Source organism: Sycon ciliatum, chromosome 7 (genome assembly GCF_964019385.1).
Source record: "Sycon ciliatum chromosome 7, ocSycCili1.1, whole genome shotgun sequence".
NCBI lineage: Eukaryota > Metazoa > Porifera > Calcarea > Leucosolenida > Sycettidae > Sycon > Sycon ciliatum.
The window spans coordinates 2,678,437-2,703,422 of NC_088649.1; the positions used below are offsets into that span (position 1 = coordinate 2,678,437).

General features: G+C 46.2%; 1 protein-coding gene and 1 long non-coding RNA gene across 2 annotated transcripts in view; both read right to left on the minus strand.

Moving 5' to 3' along the window:
• Positions 1 to 949, minus strand: part of LOC135820725 (uncharacterized) — a 7,317-nt gene extending 6,368 nt beyond the window's left edge. Inside the window, exon 1 of the mRNA XM_065333734.1 lies at positions 1 to 949. This exon is cut by the window's left edge and continues 3,001 nt beyond it. Coding sequence (XP_065189806.1) covers positions 1 to 949 — 949 coding nt within the window.
• A 270-nt stretch (positions 950 to 1,219) lies between these two features.
• Positions 1,220 to 9,180, minus strand: LOC135820726 (uncharacterized). Its single transcript, XR_010554192.1, has 4 exons — positions 8,882 to 9,180; positions 7,303 to 7,399; positions 4,497 to 4,603; positions 1,220 to 4,108 (listed from the first exon to the last, which is right to left on the minus strand). It is a non-coding gene; the product is annotated as an uncharacterized LOC135820726 (long non-coding RNA).
• Between the last annotated feature and the right edge of the window lie 15,806 nt (positions 9,181 to 24,986).

Here is a 24,986-nt window from a genome sequence, read left to right on the forward strand (position 1 = left end):
CGGTATCACATTCCGCAGACCGGATGACTTGGCAATCAATACACTGGGAGCGTCGGCTCTGAGGAATGATGCAGTAGTCAATGCAGTGAGGCTGTTTGTATCGAGGATGAAACCAGGTATGCTTATGAACATCATTCTTCCGAAACCACGTGTTACATATGAGGGCACCATTTCTGGACAAGAAATTGAGCAAATCCTCTCCAGCTGAGTTCATTCGACCAAAACCATGAGGGCCTCTGACACCTGACCAGTCACCATCCGCACCAGCACTGCCAACACGGGCGTTGAAGTCACCAAGAAGGACGAATTGATCGTTCCTGGGAATACTGTCAATGAAGGACTGGACATCTGCGTAGAATTGAGTTTTCTCCTCACGGGGCCTGACAAACGTGGGGGCATACGCCACAGCGAAGTGCAGGCAAGACACAGACTGATTCCGACCACATACGAATTTTACCTGCAATGACAGGAGTCTGGAGCCGACCGCCGTCCAGCGAGAGCCTCCGCGTTCAAATGCCTCCCTGCATCTGCCTCGCAAAACGACAGCAACCCCTTCACCACGACGAGCAGGCTCATCCCCAGTCGGTGTTGGGCGACCACTTGTCAAAACTAAGCAATCTCCGACAGTATATTGATGAGAGCCAAACCAAAGCGTCTCCTGGAGGCCAACGATGTCCATTCCATACTTTTTGAGCTGACGACACACAAGGTCAATTTTTCTCTCCTCGCGAATATTCGAACAAACTTTCCTTGATTTTTTTGCTTTGGACGCCGTATTCAAATTTCCGTCAGTGTCGACAAGAGTCCTGACGTTCCACGTTCCCAGAGACAGAACAACCTTTCGAGCCGCTGGTGCACGCGAGTGAAAAGACTCTGGGCGAGGGTTTGCAAGACCTCTACACCCAGGCGAAAGAGGGTCAGCGCGAGTGGTCACATCCGAAGTGGCCATGTCGTCAACGCTGAATTTTTCCTCCTCCGCGGCAGCAAGATGAAGACTGCCTTGTCTAACACCGCGTCACTAAGTGTTTTCTACTCACCAGGGCTGGCCCTGGCAGAAGCCAGGAGCCAGCCCGTGGCCCCAAACTCACTACGAAGAAAGAAGAGTTCGGAGCCCCAAAAACTGCTTCCTCCTCTCTCAAGAGAAAACTCAAACACACACGCACACGCACACACACACACGCACACGCACACGCACGCGCACGCGCGCGCGCGCGCGCGCACGCACGCACGCACGCACGCACGCACACACACACACACACACACACACACACACACATACACACACACACACACACACACACACATACACACACACACACACACACACACACACACACAGACGGCCGCATTGTAAACAGTAGAGTTAGTCACACGTTTTTACACTGAACCTCAACGGCAAAGAAGGTGTTGTGAAACCTCTGGTTCTCTAAAGTGTCAGGAAGGAATGACCACACGGCATGAGGACAACTATTTTATTCTTGACAGTATATTTCAGTTTGATGGACTATAACAATAATGAACAGTAATAACAACAGCAGGTATTTATAGCATGCAAAACAGTGTAGATGTGTATGAAAAACATACACATATAAAACATGACATTACAGCGTATACTGTAAACTGAACACAGCGCATATAGCGTATGCCATGCAGCAACATCAGCGCTACGGCAGAGTCGCAATACAACATTGCAATGAATACAATGCCATCAGCGCGAAGGCCTTTCCCACTTGAGAACTGGTGGTTTGCAACAGAAGGGTTAGAGCACCGCTGCCCTCAAGTGAAAGCCCCTGGCTCGAGTCCTGGTGGCGCCAGTCAATTTTTTCTTCAGACGTTTTCCCGTTTGCATCTTTCCCTCAACCAATGAACAGGTAAGGAGTCGTCCGTATTTTTCGAAAAATTAAAAAATCCGTCCTCAGGCAAAAAGGGGGTGGGTGGTCAAGAGTGCTGGCGGAATTAATTTTTTTGATTTTTCGTATTTTTTGGTTTTGTTCCAGGCCGGGACTTTCATACACTTGTTGCACTGACTGTGTAGTGTACTGTAGACCAGGGAGTCGTAAAATACCGGTATTTTACGACTCCCTGCTGTAGACGTAGTGTAGGATCGATTGTCGCAAACACCAGTATCTACTAACTGTTATACATGACTTTTCAGACTTTTCATGTAGTTGTAGGACGTGCATGTCCGTCGGTTGACCTACTACTCACTGTACTTAGCTACTAGTACTTGACATACAATGTAGGTGCAGTCAGAAAACATGGCGTCAGGAGTTATTATTTTCCAGCTGGGCATCGGTAAAATCAAAAACTTAACGGAAAAAATGGGGGTGGGTGGGTGGGTCAGAGACAATTTTGCACGAGGACGGATTTTTAATTTTTCGAAAATTACGGAAGACCCCTAAAGAAGGTGGTGTGACTTACGATCGAGCGTGACTTCTTCCTACGTAATATGGCCCAGAATCTGCGAAAACCGGGCTTAGGGTGAAATTTCACAAAATGACTTTTTCCCATTTTCAGCTTCTACTGGGCATGGAAGGTCAGGAAACAAAATATTACAGGTGTGGGTCGACTAATAGTGGTATTAAATCTATCTCAAACACACTAGGGTATTGTGTTAAAAAATCCCAAAAAAACACAAAATTGTTATCACAGGAAAGAAATGAAGAGAGATGCACCAGACTGAAGGAAGAGACATGGATGATTTTTGTTTAGGTGACATGACAAGGTAGGCATGTGGGGGCAGGCTTGTTGTGGCCTCTTGGTGCTGCAGGCTGTAGTGGCCATGCACAGTTCTGCATGAATTTTGTTTGCTCCTCACTCAGCACATTCTGGAGCTGAATACATGTACTGGTGTGCTCTGGCGCTACACACCACAAGGAAACCCGACTCCAGTTGAGATGGCACCTTTTGACGGGTGAATCTAGTACAACTGTTCACTAACAAGCAAGAACACAGCCTTTCAAACTGTTCCACTGTTCATAGTAAGAGCATAGTGTGCTGGCGTGCTGCAGTATCTGCTTGGTGCTGACCAGCATGTGAAATATCGGCACGCTGGACAATCCCTTGCAGCTAGCTGACCAGCGAGGAAAGTCTCGAGTGGGGGCCTCTCGATCTGCTCACTCATTCGCCTGGCCTTCAGTAGCACTTCATCGCCAAGGACATCAATTCAAAACAGTTTTCACACTGCGTTTCAAGCCTTTTTTTTTCCTCGTGAACTTGCTGCAAACGTATGAGCTCTGCTGCGCGTGTTCCTTTTGCGTGAGGCTCAGAAACAGCTAGTATCTCCGTACTTCGATTGGCTGGATCGATGTCGTCCAGGTTCTCCTCGCTATCGCCATCACGACTCTAACTGGAGACGATTTCTTCACCATTTTCCGCAAGCAGCAGCTAGCGCAGAAATTTCGCCATTCCTGAGTGTAGGAGATGGAATCCGTTCGATCAGCTCAAAAACTCTTCGTTGTGACTAGAGGAGTAGCAGGGAATATTCTACCGGAAGCCCTTTGACTTCCCTGACTGCTGAAACCCTTCCTGCCATGAATACTACTTCTTCAAACAAGCGAGATTCTCTTTGGTTCCACTTCACTGCACTCGATCGTCCACGCGACACAACCTTTTTACAAAACATCAATTTTCTCAAAAAAATGATTTTCACCCTAAGCCTGGTTTTCGCAGATTCTGGGCCATATGTGAATGTACTGTATTGAAACAACTTGGCTCAGACCTGTTGCGACTTATCATCAAGTGCGACTTCTAATCAGTGAAATGCTGTACACTTAAGCCAATGCCAGCTTTCTTCTTCTCATTCCACTTCCTTCTCAGGTTCTGCTACAAGACACATTCGTGATTATAAGGAGCTTGTCAGTCAGAAGGATGGACAGAGAGGTAAATATACATACAAGTACGGATGGATGATGGGTAGAGAAACAGACAGACAGATAAACAGACAGAAAGGTAAACAGACATACAGACAGACAGACATACATACAGACAGACAGACAGACAGGGAATGCTGACCTTTCCACCCTTGAGAATATGATACCAGACGGATGTGCCACCAAAGTCGATACGGAAATCTGTGTAGCAGCCACCGACGCTCATCAGGCAGTACCTGTGACAGCACGGCATCACCACAAGCAACAGCAGGAGACCAGCAACAACAACAGCAGCTCCATCAGTAAGCCAGCAACAGCAACAGCAACAGCACAAGTAACAGCAGTAGACCAGCAACAGTCACACAATCAGTAAGCTAACAACAACAGTAGACCAGCAACAGCAGCGCCAGCACAACCACCAGCAGTAGGGCAGCCAGCAACAGCAACAGCAACAGCAGCACAATCAGTAAGCCAACAACAGCAGCAGCACCACAAGCACCAGAAATAGGGCAGCTACACCTGTAGTACTATCAACAGCACCAGCAGTCGGCCAGTAACAGCAACACCGGCGGCAGCAGCAGCAGCAGCAGCAGCACCATCAACAAGAACAAACAAAACACATACTTTTGCACTTTGGGATATTTCATGTCGACCAGTCGGTTGGTGGCCTCCTGCTGCAAAGCGCGCAATATTTCCGGCCACACCAAGTCCACCCAATCCAAATGACGTACCTGCGTGCAACAACAACAACAACAACAACAACAACAACAACAACAACAGCAACAGCAGCCGCAGCAAGCAAGCAGTAGGAAGAAGAAAAGACAAATGAGCAATTCGTACACGGTTGCGAATACATACTATACAGCTTGTGATGGGGCATTGATAAACCAATATAAACACATTGCACAAACCAATCAGGAGTTAAAAATCCATACTTTCTCAAAAACAGCCTAAGCATGATCATGTATAACATGAGCCTCAAACGCCCACCAAACCCCCCAACACGGCATACAGGGGAGACAGTAGTGCAGTGGAGTGCTCAACTACAGTGCACTCATTTCTCACGGCTCCTATCCGGACCTCCAAGTTACGGGCATCTTGGTCTACGGGGAACCCTGGGAGTGAGTTTTAGTGGATATATTACTACTTTTCTACCAATTTGTGGAAATACCAGGAGTAACGTAATATGCCAGATCTACGTGCCTTCCACATCAAGATGTACGTGATTACGAACATTTCCAAATGAAGGGTGTTTCGGGGTAAACAAGTTAGTTGTTTACGACAGGATTATATTCTCACTTGGCCATTGTAGGCAAATCATACGAACCCCGACATCTAAAGGATCCTGCATGAAAGTAGGCAGCTGCGAGATGCGTATTTCGCGCATGCTCTTGCATGGCTACGTAATGCATTACATCATAATACAACATCCCCTTCGTCATAAAGGAGTTTAACACCCTACATAACATACCGTACGTGTATGACGGCGTGTTCACAATATAGAACATAACATCCAACAATAGCTCTATGTACAAGATAACAATCCTGAATGGCACACGACGGCGTGCTAACAATACAGAGACATAGTATCCACCAATAGCTCTATGTACAATATAACAATGGCACCTCAGCTACTGTGACATAAGCGAACAGGTCCATGAGGCCTCTCTGGCCCTACACATCCAGGATTGACCTGGGTGCGACTGCGCGGCCAGACCGTGTTCGATACAGCTGGGTGGCAGGTTCAGCAGGCTGGCTGACGTCACACGGTGACGGCGGCTGAGACTGGCTAACGTCGCTCCACGGCGACGGCACGTCCCTCGGCGGCTGAGGCTCGCCAATGTCGCTGCGCGTCGACGACTGAGGGCCTGCGAGACTGGCATCCGGCGGGAAGTGGACCCGCCTTTCTCTGAGGTGGGTACGGTTGCGCCGCACTTCTGTCCCATGGTCAGGCTGCACCATGTATGACCGTGGCCCGTTGACAGACTGGGTTACGATACCAGGTTCCCACAGGTGCGTGGTCAGGCTGCGGATGCCGACGTGCTGACCAGGAACTAGGGGGCGGAGAGACTGCGCTCGCTGGTCATGGTGTACTTTCTGCTGGTCCTGCCGTTCCTCGAGCTTCTGTCGGATGGCCTCGTCCCGAGTGTCGCGCTGGTGTTTGCGAGGCAGGTTGTCCTGTACCTGACGACCGAACAGCATCTCGGCCGGCGACGGTAAGCCCTGGCACACTGGGGTGGCGCGAATGCACAGCAGTGCTAAGTGCGGGTCGGTCCCGCTCTCCCTTGCCTTCTCGAGAGCTCTCTTAGCGATCTTGACTTGCGATTCGATAAACCCGTTACACTGCGGGTGATGTGGCGACGACGTACTGTGGCGGAATCCATATTCGGCAGCAAACTCCGCGAACAGATGGCTGCTGTATTGCGGCCCATTGTCCGACTTCAGCACGGCTGGGATGCCGTGCTCACCGAAAATCTCCTTGAGGTGCTGGATGATGGCCCTGCTGGTCGCTTGTCCGGCAGGCAGCTTCCGGGTGATGAAGTACTTGGAGTAGCAGTCGGCGGCAATGAGGTATTCTGACCCGCCGAGGTAGAACAGGTCCGTGCCTAAGGTGTGCCATGCCCTTGGCGGAATATCGGGCTGCACCAGTGGTTCCTTGGCTTGACTGCTCTGGTGGCGCTGGCACGTCGTGCAAGATGAGACAGTTGCTTCGATATCCTTGTTGATGTCCTTCCAGAAGACGGACGTTCTGGCTCGCAGCTTGGTCTTCTCTATGCCTTGGTGGCTGGCGTGCAGCTTGCTGAGGATTTCCCCCCTCATTGGCGGGGGAATCAGGACGCGACTGCTCTTCAGGATGAGACCGTCCTCGGTGCTCATCTCGTCGCGGAAATTCCAGTACGGGAGCAGAATTGCCGGCACCGCGCTCCTCTCTGATGGCCAGCCACTGAAGATCATCTCCTTCAGTGCTGACATCTCGGCGTCTTTACCACGTATGTGGGCGTGGGTTCGAATCCCACTTCTGACACCATGTTTCGGGGTAAACAAGTTAGTTGTTTACGACAGGATTATATTCTCACTTGGCCATTGTAGGCAAATCATACGAACCCCGACATCTAAAGGATCCTGCATGAAAGTAGGCAGCTGCGAGATGCGTATCTCGCGCATGCTCTTGCATGGCTACGTAATGCATTACATCATAATACAACAAAGGGCAGAGCCCCCGGTCCCGGACCGCCCGGATACAACAGATAAGAGTGTACTACATGTAACGTTACATGCATAGGATTGATTGATTGCAGCCTATATCAATCATATCTTCTGAAAATTGTAGTCCAAGTTGCTGTTTGATGATCGGTTAAAACCGTGAAATTCAGAGTTACAGCAGAAACGCTTTTGATCCTCTCAAGTGTATGTAGGATTGCTGACGTACCAGACTGGGTGACTGCACTAGAGGCTCCAACTTAGTCTTGGTGAACTCCAGGCTAATGACGTTGTAGAGTTTGTCGCGTTTCGCATTCGTGTAGTACCTGCACAAGAGAGTACATGGCGTGTGCCAAACACACACACACACACACACACACACACACACACACACACACACACACACACAAACACACAATGTAGCTCCAAGTCTCTTCGAACATAAGAAAACACTCAAAAGACACCATGACACCAAGACTTGCACTGAAAGGCTTACTTTGTAAAGTTTGCCATGCTCATGGTGGAGCCTTGTTGTGAGGACACATCCATGATGTCAATAGTACACCCACGCCTGCCCATCACCCAAAGACCCGCTAGCGATCTCACTGGCCCATTGCCCGCCATCCTCCTGGCACCTCCACCCATCTGCTGTACACTGCCTCCCCATCGCCTCTTTCCGCGCTTTCATGCTCACACCTGCCTGTTGCCCGCCACCCTCCTGGCACTTATACTGTCGCGCCGTGGCCCGCGCCAGCTGTTCTCCCCATACCTTACACCAGATTTAGCGCTAAATTTGTTTATGCTTGTGGCCCTATGTATTTAGAAGCATACTGACTCACTGTTAGGTAGACCCGAGTATCAGTTGTCGGATGATTGCCTAACGGCATGAAACTCAAGAGTTACAACCAACCTAAACGTCCTCCGCTGAGTCTGCTATGATTTGAAAACTCCGTATGGTGGAACCCAGATGCGCATGCAGTTTACGTAAGACTTTCCGTAGATCGACTACGTTTTTTGAACTAACGTAACTACGTTATGCGGAACCTCTCTAATAAAGTACAGTGAGTGCAGGAAAATACTTCGACAACTGTGGACAGTCGGTTATAGGCGATTCACACGACAGCCACTTGCACGTTTTACGGCGAGTGATTTACGAGAAAAAGTGACTGTGTGGATTCACATGGCTGCACTCAACAGCGGGCACGTTTGCATTTTTGAATGATTCATCCACCAGTTGCCATGAGTATTTCAACTTTTCATAACACGCGTACAATAATTATCACGGTGAAAAGAGCCGCGTAAAAAATCAAGTCTTGTTTTGCGCTTTTTGGTGTAAATATAGTTTACTGCTTGCCGCAGATCTGCAGAGGGGCTGAGGGCTAGACCCACAGGACACTTCTGATCATAACTCACTAGACCTAGTCTTTCTTAAACTTGCATTCAGTTTCGACGGGGACAATACCCCCGACACACGACCAACACAATCTTTAACTGTCTTTGACGCCATCACAATATCAGATGCAAACACGGCCTAACGGACAAAGTCAAACAAGCCGTGACCTGATGTTGACACAGCCTGGTCAGTATGGAGCTTGCATGTCGAGTCTGCAGTTAAGGAATTCATACCTCAAAAGTTGAAGCGAAATAACCTGAACAACAAACTGTGGTATAATGCGGGAAAATCAATAAATTAAAAAAATGTCAAGTTCGGAAATTTTATTGGGTGGTCATCCCGTTTGACTGTGCGAAGTAAAATTAAAACAACCAAATGGTTGGGTTGATCTGCACTGTGCAACCGATTCTCTCACCTTTCTTCCTCCAGCTATGCCTGTGACACCCTTTGTGAATGTGCGAAACACTAGTGGCAGGCCACGCGAAAATGAGAATGCGCGCAGCCAAGTTTAGGCCATCATCTCCTTCATCCATCATCCCGGCGGTAACTCCGCCCGTTCAATATCCAACACCAGTCCCCAGGAAAGAATAAGGCACGAGATTTCAAGTTCAAGGGCAAAGCTAAAGCCAATGAATGGCACTGATTTTTGGAATTGTCGAGTAGAACGAAAATAAATAATCGACGGTCCGATTCGACACACACGTGACACAGTTTGTTCGCGCTCGTGTGTCGCGCTTCGCATTTGCTGCAGCTCCGGAGCTCCAGCTAGCTGCATGCAGGGCACCCATGATGAGTCTCGCGCGCGCGACAGGCTAGCCGCTTGCGACGAAAGTTGTCTTTTTTACGAATTCTGTGACGTCATGTTTTGGAAGAATGTCCCAACAGCAGGGAGTCGTCAAATACCGGTATTTGACGACTCCCTGCCCAACAGTCATTGTACATAATAATTATTATGTATGGTCTCATGTGATATAGGATCTGTTGACCTACATTTTACAGAATATTCACGGTCCACAGTCATCAAAAAAGAATATTCACGGTCCACAGTCATCATGTCACGTGTGTACATGTACAATGTAGGTCGGCAGAGCCTGCAGCCTATGGGGCTGTTAAGTGTGACGTCACGGCTCCTTCGATACGCATAGCAACGGAGAGCACTGGGGACAAACAAAAGTCGCGTCCTCTGGATGGAACCAGATGTCAAGGGCAACAGCATCTAAATGACTGGAGAGACAGTTGTTTTTCTTTGCTTTTTCTTCACTGAGCGATTGTTGTCGCTCTTTACTCCTTGTTCTTTCCTCTACAAAACTCCTGTAGTCGTCGAGTGCCTTCATGATGGCTGTGAAATTGGCTGCCCACAGTAAAACTCCGTGTTTGAGAGTGCTTTGAAGATGTTTCGCGTCCTGATGGATCAAAGTATGAGCGCTCCTTGTGGATTCGATTATATATAGGTGAGTTGTTCAAGAAATCAGTGTCTTCTTTCTGTCTCTGCCCTCACGCTGGCACAATATCAGCCTCTATATCCATGACAGCTCGTACCTCCCGTAAACTGCATGACTTAGATATATTTTCGCCCTCCGTGGTGATTGAAGACCCATGGAAGAATTTATTATGTTCAGAATGATGTCCTAAGAATATAAAATAAAATCATTCTAGGGAATTGTCATAGGGTATTTTTGGATGGATGAAGACAGAGAGAGAGAGAGCACTGTTTGAAGTGTTTGTCTCACTGTAATTACTCCAGATTATTGAATGTTGTATGATCTACTCTATATTTTCCATAATGGTTTTTCCTGATTTGCGGGATCTCTTCTTTTGCTGTTTGCGTGTTTACAGGAAGTGGCTGTCTGGTGTAACTGCACCAGATCCTGGGGAAATTAAGTCAGATGCAGAGGCAGGGTCGTCCAGTGATGCAACACTGCCGTTCTGTGTGCAACGTTACTGCTAATACCCCCGGCGAAAACACAAAAAAGACAAACACGTGAAAAGACTACAGTATTGACCGTTCTGCTAATATATGCATGACTGCTCCGACAGTCGATAATCGAAACACAGAGCACCAGCATGATGTTTTCATATTGGGAACCACACAACAGCTCAATTCTCAAGCCCAAAAATTGATGAATACAAATACAGAGCGACGCAACAAGAGGTCATCCGGCAACCAAACAAACCTGGGTCTAATGCACTGAATAGTCCTGAAATACGCAGGCCAGACAAAGCAGTGCAAGCACATAATGTTACAAGGTACATGCATTGCAGAACAAAGTGTAACCAAAGATACACAGGGTTATAGCTGCACACTTGTGCATGTGCTCGCTCAGCCCAAGAACACACGATCATGATGATAGAAACAATCCGGGGGAAACACGCTAACACCGAAGTAAGCATCAACACGTAAATAGTGCAGCTCTGAAAAAATTACATTGACATGAACATTGGTGTGTCGAGTAGTATCAGGCTTGAATAATCATCCAACCAAGACTTCATCAGGTCCCAGACGCTGAGATCGCACGCCGAATGTGAAGTGCATCTAGCCTTGAACCTGTCGCACAAGGCACACATATAATTATGGCAAAATGACATCCACTCTGATTATTTCCAGAGGCCAATCATGACAGAACACAGAAATGAAACCACTGGCTCAACCAAGTAAACGCAAAGGAAGTTAGTCAAAATAATCCATGCAGTGCTCTTTTAATTGCAGCGCTGATTGCAGTGTTGCGTCATAGCCCGATACCCGCTGAGCACAGACACAACTCCATTCGTCAGGGGCAAGACATACTCTTTTGGAATAAAGTCATAAAGTACAGCGTTCCAATGACATTAGGCCACACGTTTTTATTTCTATGTTTCTCGTCACCCGCCCGCATACGATTCAGGAGTCTGGAAGAAAAAAAGAAAAAAACTGTGCTGCACTGACTGTGCATGTGGGGACCAGCGCACTCATGCACATGTACATAATGTGGCCTGGCCTGCGCGACACATGATGCAAGGATGGCATTTTTTGTGCGCAATCTAGCTGCACATGCTCAGATTGTGACAGAAGCTCCTACCACATACTATTTATTTGCTAACTATGGATGCTATTTTGCATGGTGTATTGGTGGATTTTAGTGTGAACACAGGTCTAATAACCTTTTTTTATTTTTCGGTCATTTTTTATTTTTTCCACCTCTCGCATAAGTTTTTAGATTTTCAGGTGACGAGAAACATAGAAATTAAAACGTGTGGCCTTACGGACACCTCGTGTAAATGCATGGTCTGTTTATCTGGCCGACTCGGCCACGCATGAGAGTGTGTGCATGTACATGCGCGCGCTTGCGCGCGCACACACACACCATGTATTCGGTGCGTATGGTGTACCAGTTGCGGGACAATGAAGATGGAATCATTATCATGATGTTACATGTACATCTACAGTGTATGTTTGAGTGTAAAGTAAATTTTATTTTATAATAGCAATAAAAAGAACAAATTCTGCAGTCATCGCCACACTACAACGAAGTCATGAAAGTTTACCAGAATTAATTTTCTTGTCACATTCATCAGTGGAAAGTCGTGACTGAAGAGTAACCATGCTGAACAATGATTAAATATACATTCAATGATGTGTTACGAGAACAAAATACAGTGCCAAAATAGAAAGAGGGAAGGTGAGACAATAGCAGTGAAGTGAGAGCTAAGTGCAACGGTGGGTGAAAAACTAATAATTATAACGCTAAAACTATGTAGTGAGACAAACAATCATGTTGTGCACCTACGAAAACAATTTTAACGCAACTACATGTTTCTTCTGCTTACAAAGATCAGGCTTATGCAAACGAATACAAACAGCCTCAAGTACTTTCAACTGACTAGCATACCGTGCACGACAAAGAACAGAAAAACTAAAATCATCATACACCTGCAGACACTTAGGGTGAGACAACAAGTGAAGAAAAACGGCAGACTTCTTACGATCACAATCACCATCTGATTCCTCGTCTCCAACAACCGCAACCTCGTCCTCCGTTTCATCTCCCAACTCGTCCTCAGTGTCGTCCTCCGTGTCATCCTCCTCATCAACACTGATCGGTCCCAGGCTCGTTTGACGTTGTTTAACCTCTGTTCGTTGACTCCTCCTTTGATCTTGATGGCAACTTGTTACCATTGTTGTTGTTGTTGTTGTTGTTGTTAAATATTGTGTTCCCAGTGTCCTCGCCGGTGCTTGATCTTCAGTACTGTAATAATTCATTGAATAATTAGCCGTTGATCGTCTAGGTCTTTGAATGTTGATTGTGTTTCTTTCTTTGTTGAATTCCGTTCCCTTCAGCCTTCTTTCTCGTTGTTCACAATCAGTGCTTGCCTCATCCATATATGCACGTGCCACCGACACCACAGACTCAGCCCCAGCACCGCCGATGATAGATGTAGGTGGCGGGTTAAAATTGTTGTCTCCACGTCGATTATTTGCAAATTTTATTTTATTGCACATTTCTTCGACACAACTAATTACTTACTTCACATGTTCGCATTTCTCATAATCGATCCACCTGCACTCCGTATCAGTCGAGGAAAAATTCTCCCAGATATACACTAGTCACCACAGCCATGTGATGACATTGGGATGGGCCCCAAGCAGTGCACGATTGCACTCTCTAGTTACAATAAATTTGGCCAGATTATCTGTGAAGACAAAATGCGATGCATAGCGCCAATCGATGGATGAAGAGAGAGTTTGTAAATACCCATATCTTTCCACTTGTTCAGGAGCTTACCTTTTGGAGTTCACATCGTTTACACGATCTCTCATGCTGTCTTGCACCTTGGTTTTGTTGACCATGGATACGCCAACCCAGAAAACATTCTACAGGAGCTACTAATGCAGAGCGTTTTTCACGCTCGATCTCGGCGATCTACTTTGTCACGCCAATAAAATCCTCCATGACACTGGCTACAGTCACAAGAGACGTCTCAGTAAGGTAATGAGCACGACAACATCGTCGAGATCAAGGACAAAGAGAAAACAAAACACTCACTGAAAACAGCAAAGAAGAAACGAAGAAATGTACACGATTCCTATATGTTGCCACTGACAACTGGGTCGGTGGAGACGACGCTACTTTTGTTTGTCCCCAGTGGGATCGTTGTTATGCGTATCGAAGGAACTGTGACGTCATCACTTAACAGCCCCATTATTGTAAGACTAAGAGTTACTTTATGCCAACGCGAATCCCGCGAATTATTATTATTATTATTATTAAGAGTTACTTTGTGTAGTTCCTGCCAAGTAATGTCCAGTTCATTCTGTCTTGCGCTATTCTGTCTTATGCGTCCTGTCGGCTCTTGTGTATTTGTCTCTTTCTTCTTCACATATTAGGCTTCACACTCACAGTGCTGGAGAAACCAGTTTGAAGTGGAAACTCAGGATTTCTTCGCTCCTGTACACTCCTCTGTGTTTTGATATGCACCGGGTACACACTGCAACTAGTTTCTCCATCGATATGCTGGTACATGGTGGGCCGGGAGACACTGATCGGCTATTCCACAGCTATCGCCAGCCTCTCTAAACCATCACTTTGCCCCCCCCCCCATTCCCGTATACATGTATGTACATAACACAATCATGTAGGTATAGGAAATAACCATACCCATGTAAAGTGTTGCTCTGGACAACACAACACTCTACCGACAAGTCTCTATAGGGCTTGAAAGTGATGACGTAAAAACGGCTAGGGAGTAGTAAGTTGACATCAGATTTCTATTTTGGATCCACTAAGGTGTGACATTGCTATTGCCTCAGTATGTGGGTGCATAGCAACCCACTCATGTCGTATGCAGGGGTGACTTTTACTTCGCCACCAGTTGTAACCCCGCCCCCAGTAGCCAAATCAGTCAGTTTCACTGGCTACAGCACGTTGCTGTGAGTAAGACGGCTTGAAATGTGCTTGGATCCATACAAAAACTGGATCCAAGTGGATCCAGTTTTTGAATTTTTGAAATTGTTGCTATGCTGTGACGCAGCACTTTCAAGCCCTATTACTAGCATCACGAATATCGAGTTCAAGTTTGCGTACACTTTCCAGTCGAAACACAAACTGCGGATTCGGGTCAGGAGAGTCATAATTTTACAAGTACGTAGTTGTATATACAGAAGCCTTGCTTGGTAGTTTAACATGTTTTTCGATTGGGGACGCACAATTAATTAACTACGAGTGAATCCAAGACGGTCCAGCGCAACAGCCGAGGTAAGCAATGCTGACTTCCGACATTTGACCACAAAAACCGGCGTACCTCACCTGAACAACATCCTGGAGGCTGCACTGAACTTATGTTTCCATGTTACCAATTGCAACATTCCACAAATCATTCATAATTGAAAGAAAAGTACCCCTGAAGCTGATTTAAGAAATATGACTGTTTTATTTGTGGAATTCATGAGGTCCGTGAACAAGACTATTAGTATTACCAAGACCAACAGCAACAACGAGAACAACACTAAGGAGAACAACAACAACAACAACAACAACAACAACAACAACAACAACAACAACAACAACAACAACAACAACAACAACAACAACAACAACAATCAACGACAATTACAACGACAACAACTATTACAACAACATCAACGTCCATCAACACCCAGACCACAACACCAACGTGCAGACGGGGTGTTCCGACGTGGTGAAGGCCTACCCATGGCCTCGTCGGGACATCACCAACCTCGTCGGCAGCGAGCACCTTCTCACAACAGTCGTCATGGTGATGACTATGACTGTTACAGCTGACGAGCTGAGAGAAGGACGCCATGGGCAGAAGTTGGAAAAGACAAGAAAAAAGAAAAAGAACAAAAGAACAAAAGAACAAAAGAAATATAAATTACAAATAATTTAATTACAGAGGAAGACAAGAAAATAACATCACAAATCCTTCCAGACGTGATCCCTGCAGCGGCAGCAACGTGAACAATACTACGGCGGCAACACGACGACTTCTACAACACAAAAAAACGAAAATTATAGAAATCCTACCAACCCGTAGAGTAACGAGGGTCCGAACCTGGGTTTTCCCAATACGGTTCAAATGGTGGCAAGACCGGGACTCTGCCAACCGGATTATGGTTGTACTTGTAGTCAGGAGCACTACGCGTCCTCGCCTTGTAACATGCTGTCAAAATCGAAAAGTACGTAGTTCTGTGCACAAGGGGCACATGGATGCGGGTAATGTGCCAGTGGTTGTGAGACTCATCCCCCACCCCACCGTTAATTCTCCGCTTCTGTCGCTAGGTTTACTGGATGTTATAGTAACCGTGGTGAGTTAGCTTCGTGAGCGGACACCATAGTTTAGTCTTTTTATTCTATTGACCGTTGTGACGTGACACACTTAAGCGGACGGGCAGGCCAGAACGGGATCTAGGCCTTGACGGATTATGCTAGTATTTTCGTGAAATTATGCTTTTCGCATTGCTGAATAAATTGCAGAATTATGCTATTTTTTTTTTTTTTTTTTTTTTTTAAATTGGGAACACAGCCCTACAAAGAGACATGTGGAGACAGACACAAGACAAGACACAGGGGATGTAGGGACGACGTGCCGATGTACAGGGAGCAACTCGACCGACCAGGGGTCTCGGCGTTAGCGTTGCAACCTGGCATCGAAAAAAAGGGGGGGGTGCATGGTCAGGTAGCAAAAATAATAATTTGGTGCGAGAAAGGGGCGCTAGTATTGCACCAAATAATATAAATTAATACGTGTAATGACTAAACCAGAAGGGAAAATGAAGAAAGAGGACAGTAATCATAACAAGCAAGTAGTAGTAGAGAGGTAAATACTAAATGGGTCTCAAATCTCAATATCATCGTCACAGGTACTGTGTGGACCACAGCCATCTCTTTCGGATTAGATCCTTACATACGTTGACCTTGAAGGTTTGGAGGCGTCTTGAATGTGGCTCGTGAAGCAGGAGGTCCGCAGGCAGGTTGTTCCAGGGTGTGATGGCGAAGAAGGGGAAGGATCGCAGGAGGTAGTCAGGGGCTGTGCGAGGGGGTGTCCACTTCAGCTGAAAGGCATGGTGCGTCTGACGTGTTTGCCGTGTGCACATGCTAGCTACGGCAGGGGGCTTGGTTGGTGGCAGCATGGCCTTTACCTGGGGAGGCCCTGGAATGTAGTGCAGCTTGAACAAGTATGACAGGGCTGCCACCATCCGACGAAGCTTTTTATGCTAAAAGTTATCATATTATGCCGCATTAGGCCACCCTTTGTTAATTCATTGTTTAACGTCCTTTTTTTCGCGAAAAGGTACGCGGGAGGGCGGAAAAAAACCAAAAGCCCATTCCAAAAACTGGAAACCCCAATCAAACATTTTGACCAGTAAAGCATGTGATGTATACAATATATCTGGGTCTAACGGCACTTGCAGGCATAGAAAAACACTCTTTGATGGTACATTGGAGCACATGCCTGATGAATCCAACAAAACAGGTACATAGCATAGAGTTAGCATGTCATGAATTCATTACATCTGGATTTTTACTAGGACACACACCGTACGATATTTAAAAGCCAACAAAAAAAGAAAAAGAACACAAGACAAAGGCATGCCCGGGAGGCAAGATTATAAGTTTAAGGTCATGATCGGCACACTGTGAAACTACACAATCATGTATTTACAACTTCGCATATTATTGGTACTACTGCTTTCTTGTTTTTTTTCGGTCGGAGGCAAAAAGGTACGCGGGCGCGGACGTTAAACAACGAAAAAAGAAAGGGTGGCCTTATGCTCACATATGTCATGACCGGGGAGTGGGCCAGACATACTATCAGGATTCTACAATTCCAGGTTCTTTACAGAAATATACCAGGAGTCCAGATACCCATTCCTCACCCTCACCACACAAGAAGACCAAAGCTTCACTCCAGGACCAAGTTCCAAGCAACAGAGAAGCAACAAGAACAACAACGGATCGACGCAAAGCTTCGAGCTATATACTGCTATAATTATAGTAGCGTGCAAGCTGAAGGAGCGAAGGGAGCGAGCAGCCAGCCAGCAAAGCATGAATAGTGATATGTTTCCCAACGCTATTCATAGGCGAGACACATCGACGCCACGGCAAACACTTGACAAAGATACATGTAGGAGCAGACGGAATACAATACAGATAGAAACACACGGACACGACACATACATGTATGCTGCTAATGTATATGATGGTTCTGTGCAAAATAACAGGGGAATGTTTTGTAAAGGGCGTTTAACGGGGTCAACGACTCAACGACTCAACGCACCGTCCGACCTAGCTACGACCGTCACTGATTGTAGTGGACTGGACATGTTATCAAGGGAGTCGTAAATCTATGACTTCCTGATGCATCTACTTGTACTTGTAGAACATGTTATTATTTTATTATTATTATTTTATTTATTTTACTAGGGTGTTTCCCACAGACCTATGGTCTTCTTACGGGAGCCCCTAGAAAGGTTAAGCATGAACGAACAAATGGGCGATAATCTGTACAAGAGCGAACAGTGGAAGGCAGCATATTCCACCGATCAGAACCTATGTAGCCAATAGTCCGCAGTCCAAGTGCTCAAAATGTAGCCCTAAAAAAATTCCGTTCGCCACAACGGGGCACCAAGGTTTGATGTGGGGGCCTGAAAGAGGACCCATTGAGGTACCCAAAACAGTCGAGAACTGCTTCTAGATCTGGGGCGCTCTCTCGATAGAGGCGAATTTCTTCGGGGCAAATCCATGCACAAGTTTCGCGGAGCGTAAGTTTGAGCATGCATCAAACCCACTCAAAAGTTCAAATTTGAAATCTCGCACACTTGGAGTGCCACGTGGTGCGCTTCAGATGTAAAAACGTATTCCTGGACGGAACTCTGTAGTAATTAGGTTCTAGGTCGATCGGGTGTGCCACGCCTATGCCATGGTTTCACGTATTTTGGCAATACCAACTGCAGTGATGAGCTCCTGCCGGGTGCTGGCCGGCCTGGTACATGGTGCTATCTACTCTGTACCGGAACCCGAAACGAATAGAACTCTGAAGTGTATTCACACAATGCCAAGTGCCAAATATTCTGACAGCTTGCACGGCATCCGAGGAGTCCGCAGTTCGATGGACAGGACTCATCAATCGCTACGAGCCCCTGTTGCTGAACCAGAAGAAAAATATGCCTGTTTTGTGGCACGCTGAAACAAATAAGCGAGCTGTACAACCAAGCAGGCGACATCTCAACTCGTGACAGTGGAAGCAGAAAAGAAATAATTGCGGAAAGCTGCTGCCACACGACAAGATCAAAGGATTATGGCAGCAATCAGTTCAGCGAATCTGATCGCTAGAGAGGTACACTGCCATAAGTCTTGCTATCATTCATGCACTTATGCAGATACTCTCGCTAGGATCGTAGCAAGCAGACAAAAGACGCACATTGCAGACCTCACTGCCTCATCGAATTCCTCTGAGGATGATTTCTTCTCTGCTGTAGGCAGTGAACTACTTGATGCCTGTGTTCAGGGACGTAGCCAGGATAGTGATCAAGGTGGTTTCCTCGACGTTCCCACACAAAAGAGCATGCCTTCATTGTGGTCCTTTCATGTCGGCCGATATTTATATATTTTGTTATTACACAGACAGAAGAACGTGCAGTTGCTGTTTCGTAACTCTGAGTTTCATGAACTGAATCAATCCGATCAGACGAACATTAATACTGACCTTGGCCTGAGAGTGCTACTAAAATTATACCGTGAATGTGGCAAGCCCAGTGTAACAATTACCATGTGATATGTAGCGGGATATGGAGTGTGTGAGAAAGTGTTAGGTATCTGTGCATTATTACGCGATATTCCGAGTCGTGGAATCAGGTGACAAAACATACTCCATATCGCGCTACATATCACATGGTAATAATTAGTCCGCTGCGCTTGCCACATTCATAGTATATATCAGTACTCTCAGGGCAGGGTCAGTATCAATCTTCGTCTGATGATCGATTTAGTTCGTGAAACTGAGAGTTACGAAACCACAACTGCTCGTTCTTCAGTCTGTGTATTCCGCTCTTTGCCTTCCGCAAATTGAGCCGTCTACGGACAGTGGATGAACGTCACATGGTATATTTTGTTATCATAAACACAACGGCTCTACGGAGAAACATGTGGAGAACATAACGGCATTAAACAAGACATTCAAAGCGGATGATGTACATTATAAGGATGACGTGCCGCACTGTGTACCGTACTAACCATTCCAAAATGGCCAATCATCAGACAAAATAGTCAAGTGCAAGTAAGAATGCGTAGATTGGTTTCAGATTTAAAAAAAAACCCACGTAAGTCCGAACAGGGATGGCTACAGTGTGCGATGTGTAGAGTTATGGTCCGCGCGTTATGGTCTTTCTTGAACGAGCTGCAAACCAAGATCGAATTCGGGTTTTTTGGGGGGGGGGGGGGTGTGCTTTGGCACCCCAAACACCCCTTCGTATGCCCCTGGTGTTGTCGTGTCCGCTGCAGAAGTACAGTTAAAAATAGTTCATTCCCTGTGTTTGAATATACCTGGTCTTTGGGTCGCAATATACACAGAGGTTAAAGGGGAAGTTAAGGCAAAAATTAAAATTTCACCAGTTGTAGTCTTCGGGGTGCTGAGTCGAATGGTCTTGGTCCGAGAAAGCTGAGACGCTCCCTTCCTACTTGAATCCCAATCGAACTCGCGCACTTCCACCGAAACTGGGTGACTGCGCCCTACGAGATGGGGATTTGTATGCAAAATGTCACTAAAAGCGCCATTTCGTTCTTATAAAAGCACGGATGACCGCGATTGGCCCATATGTTGTAGTCTTTTGGACGCTGAGTCGACTGGTTTCGGTCCGAAAAGGCTGCCATGCAGCGTTCGCCCCTAATTCCCAATCGAACATGGTTGAACAAGCGGTCACGTGCTCCTGCGTACACCAGTCAGCTGGTCACCGTGCCTGCAGGGTACAACTTACAGCCTGTTTTGACCTTTTTTGGGTGCAGTCCTGTCACTCGAGTTGAACCTTGGTGTGAAAGTTGTCGCCTGCTGGCGTGGTGACCAGGTGATTTTGGCAACCAGGAGCACGTGACCGCTTCTTCAACCATGTTCGATTGGGAATAAAGGAGGAACGCTGCATCGCAGCCTTTTCGGACCAAAACCAGTCGACTCAGCGTCCAAAAGACTACAACATATGGGCCAATCGCGGTCATCCGTGCTTTTATAAGAACGAAATGGCGCTTTTAGTGACATTTTGCATACAAATCCCCATCTAGTAGGGCGCAGTCACCCAGTTTCGGTCGAAGTGCGCGAGTTCGATTGGGATTCAAGTAGGAAGGGAGCGTCTCAGCTTTCTCGGACCAAGACCATTCGACTCAGCACCCCGAAGACTACAACTGGTGAAATTTTAATTTTTGCCTTAACTTCCCCTTTAACTATCAGCATTGTCTAATATTTTGCGGAACTATTTCCCTAGTTCGAAACAAAGTTGATGCCGCATTTCTTTATGTTAAGGTGCTGACACACACACTGCATTTTCAGCCACTCAGCCACTGCATTGCTGTAAACCATTACATTGACTTGCACTTGAAGTAAATGCACTCCTTCTAAGGCCGACTCCAGTGTGCTTGGCACGGGTTTTTCTCATATCAGTCTCTATACATGTAATTAATTAACTCGTGTCATCAGGTTTCCTTTGTGTATTTTGTTGTCACATGTAATTCTAGAACATAATTATTAGTATTATTGCTTTGAACTCATCCATTATGCCATAGTGTGGTTATAGGTGCACACTGCAAGGTAGTACATGACATGACAACTCTGTCGCATGTTGTGTCATACTGTGCAGTACTATTTCTCCTCTCTACATGCCTATACTTCATCCAAATTCAGTAAAATTTCGTATGCTGGCTCTCCTCAGCCTCTGTGGCTCGAATATAGTTCACAAACATCGCTATGGTGCTTGCAATAGCCTCAAAATTCAAATTCATGATCCAGTTCCCATGGCAACGCGTAGAAAAACAATTGTCGCGATTTGGTCAACAAAGCCCCAACACAGCTAATCAAGAGACACATGCCTGGAAAGCCCTGCTCTTGCTCTTTCATTTGGTCATGTCAAACCTTGGTGCCCTTTCGTGGCGAACGAAAAGTCACAATTCTGCACCCTGGACTGCGGACTACAAGACGAGAAAAACCAGCTTTAGTGTGGGCGGAAGGCATGTATGTAAAGAAGAAAAAAATGAAAAAATTAATAGGGATTCACTGGCCAGAAAAAAGTCACTTCAATCAGCTGTGTGGTGGATACCAGGCTAAAAATAGTGGCGGTCAATTCATCAGCATTGCAAGCTGTTGAATGGTGTAATCCCAGCACAAGTTGCTATGTCTAACATAGCTGTTCGCTATCATCGCTTCCGCGATGGGCAGGTCTGAGGTCTGAGAACATGTACAACTGTATGGAGTTTGATGCGAACAGGCGGATTATTCCAATTTATGCGATTCGTATGCAATTTGCCTCGAATTATGCGATTATTCGATTTTGGTAGGAATTATGCGAAAAATTATGCTAGCATAATCCGTCAAGGCCTAACGGGATCAGTCCAAGCACGAAGTGTCAAAATAGGGAATAACGCTTGAATGTACAGTTGGTTGCAGATTTAATAGCTAGATTTCGGTGAGTCGTCTGTGAAGGTGGAAGTGAGCAACAAGATGAACTCCAGCAGAACGAGAGAACAGCACATACAATGTACTATCATGTATAACACAAATTATGGAAAAGAACAACTAAACCTACTAATGAGAGAGAAAATGATAACGGCCGATGTGGTGACGTCACGTGTATAGTCTCGAAGCTGCCAACTCTGTGTGAACAAATAATATGAAAACATAATTATTATCACAGAGTGAAGTAGTTCACTCAGTCAAACATCTGTTGTCTCTTGGTCTATATCTGTCACGTGGTCTGCATGCTACAACAGTGCAAGGGAAGAGAGTTGCGATTACGTGACACTGACTGCGAGAATCTCTTGCCTTATGAGTGAGGAATAGAATAGCTACAGACAGTAGTGTATACTGTATATCTGTATTAGTAGCCACTCACAGTATGAACTACTGCATACAAAGTCACTGTGTTTATAGTGTACTGAAGTAGTGTTGATGTGAGAACAGACAAGTGTATGCCAGATCATGAGATACACGTCTCACTACTACTAATGGTAATGCAGCGGGCATATGCTGTTTGATACTTGCGGTCAGCTGTTGAAGCAAACAGCATGTGTCGCTGCATATTCTACCGTATGCAGCTAAATCCAAGCGGCCGAAACGTGGTCGACCGTGCAAGAACCCACCCCCTTTGCCAGTGGTACAGACTGAGCCAACACAAAATGCAGTGCCGTGTGGGAGAGCTAGGCCGCCCAAGTCGCCAACCCCATCAGCAAAACCTTTGCCTTTGCCACCACCGGAACCGCCACCGGCTCTTCTTGTGGCGGGGGCTGGGGTGGACCCACCTACACCCGCACTGGCATCACCAACTCTCACAAAATTACCCCGGCGCACGCAGCACCTACTCAGCAAGACAGGCAATGCAGACATCTCACGGAACATACACCCTTAATCCAGAGACCTCGGAGGACAACAGCAAACTACTCCACAGAGATTTATGCCAGAAACGGCCAAAGACCGCGCGTTGCGGACAGTACCAACAGGAGGAGTTTCGAGCAGTATCATGTCGTGTCAGTGAGTGAAGCGGATCTGGAGGAACAATGACGGTCACGTTACGAGCGGCTAGCAATTGGGAGACAAGTGGTCTGTATAGAAACGGAGAATGAGACGGATGAAGAGAAGATTGAAGAGGAATTGGATAAAGAAACGGTTGGTGAAGAGGCAGAGGACGAGGTGGATGATGGTGGTGATGACGATCGTGCGGATGACGAGCTGAACGAGGACGATGAGATGGACGAGGAGGGATCGAATGGGAAAGAGCGAGATGAGGCGGTTGAATGTGTTGTTCGTAAGAAGGAGGCTGTGTATCTACACTTGTTATCTCGTCCTGACTGCCTTAGTATGTATGGTGACTCTCATTTTCTGTACTGTGTCGAGCGCGTTATGTCCAGCAGTTGAAAGTCCTTGAGACGGTTTGCATACGTATTCATAAGCCTCTTTTTGTGTAAGCAGAAAAAGCAGGTTGTGGCACTTTTTCTAGAATGCAGGTTGTATTCGTAGGTCGGTTTACACTCCGTTCAGTGCCTTCTCACCTTTTGTTAGGTAATCTTGTTATGTTGTTTTGCGTTTCCTCTAGTAGTGTCACGTGATATTGCACTTGTATCATGATTCAGACACACAGTCAGTCACACACCCAATGACACTTCTCGGATCATTCACTGAGGATCTGGAAAATTTTCAGTTGCGCACATTCTCTCAAGTCAACCATCAAGCCTTGCAGTATTGCACTGGCTGCAGTGGAAAGTGCAGACCAGATCTGCAAATCACAAACTGCAGTGGAAAGTGCAGAGAGCAAATCACCAACACAAACTTTGAAAGATAAGAGTGGTCGTTGATGAAGAATTCCATTCTCTGTTGTATTCATGTCCAGTGCCCAGTGACCAGTGCCCAGTGTGCTAGTGTGGAGTAGTAATATACCGTATGATAATGACTGAGACACAGGTGAGTGTCAGACACGTATTGTACACATCCTGCAGCTTGCAAACAGAAGGGGACTGTGTTTCCCAATGTGCTGCTGTTGCTATTCAGTACTGCTACTCATATTGTGCATGTAGTCAGTATAATGTTAACAAGCACAAGTGCTTCAAGTACCAGCACTTGTCCGTGATATCCCACTTTTAAAGGGTATTTCATAGCATAATGAACCAGCAGCAGCAGCATGCAGTGGCAGCTCTCTCTCTCTCAATAGAATTCTACTATGCATTGAAGTAGCACACGTACACAGGGAACATACTTGACTACAACATGTAGATATTATGTGTGAGGGAGATCTGCTACAATACATGTAAGCACAGATATCAAACTACAACTCTCACATACAGTTCTTGTACTCATACCGTAGAATTACTACTACTGCTACTGACTGTTGTTGCCAGTGTGTGTCCAGTGAAGTGTACGGGTACCCGGGTAGGTATGAATGACCTGTACTGACTATACATGTAAGATATACACCACACAAGTACAAGAGAAAATCTCTAAACAGCAGCTGATCATACAGTGTGGATCTCTCTAGCTTGCTCTACTAGTAACCAGTGCCTGTTCTACTGTAGCTATTGCCTTTCCCTACTGTGCATCTGCAGCATGGGGGCCCTAGCAAGCTCACTTCCTGCTCCAGTGAAGAAATATCGTGACCGTCTGCGTGCTGCTTATGTAATAGGTAGCCGAGTGGTAGGCGCGGTGAAATCAACAATAATTACTTTTATTCTATTTTCAGGTACACACCTGAGATATAATCGTTCGTGAGAGATGAAGCGGCAAAATAAATAACTTTCTCTCTGGTGCTCACCTAGAGGCTGAATCCTTATTCTTCGAGT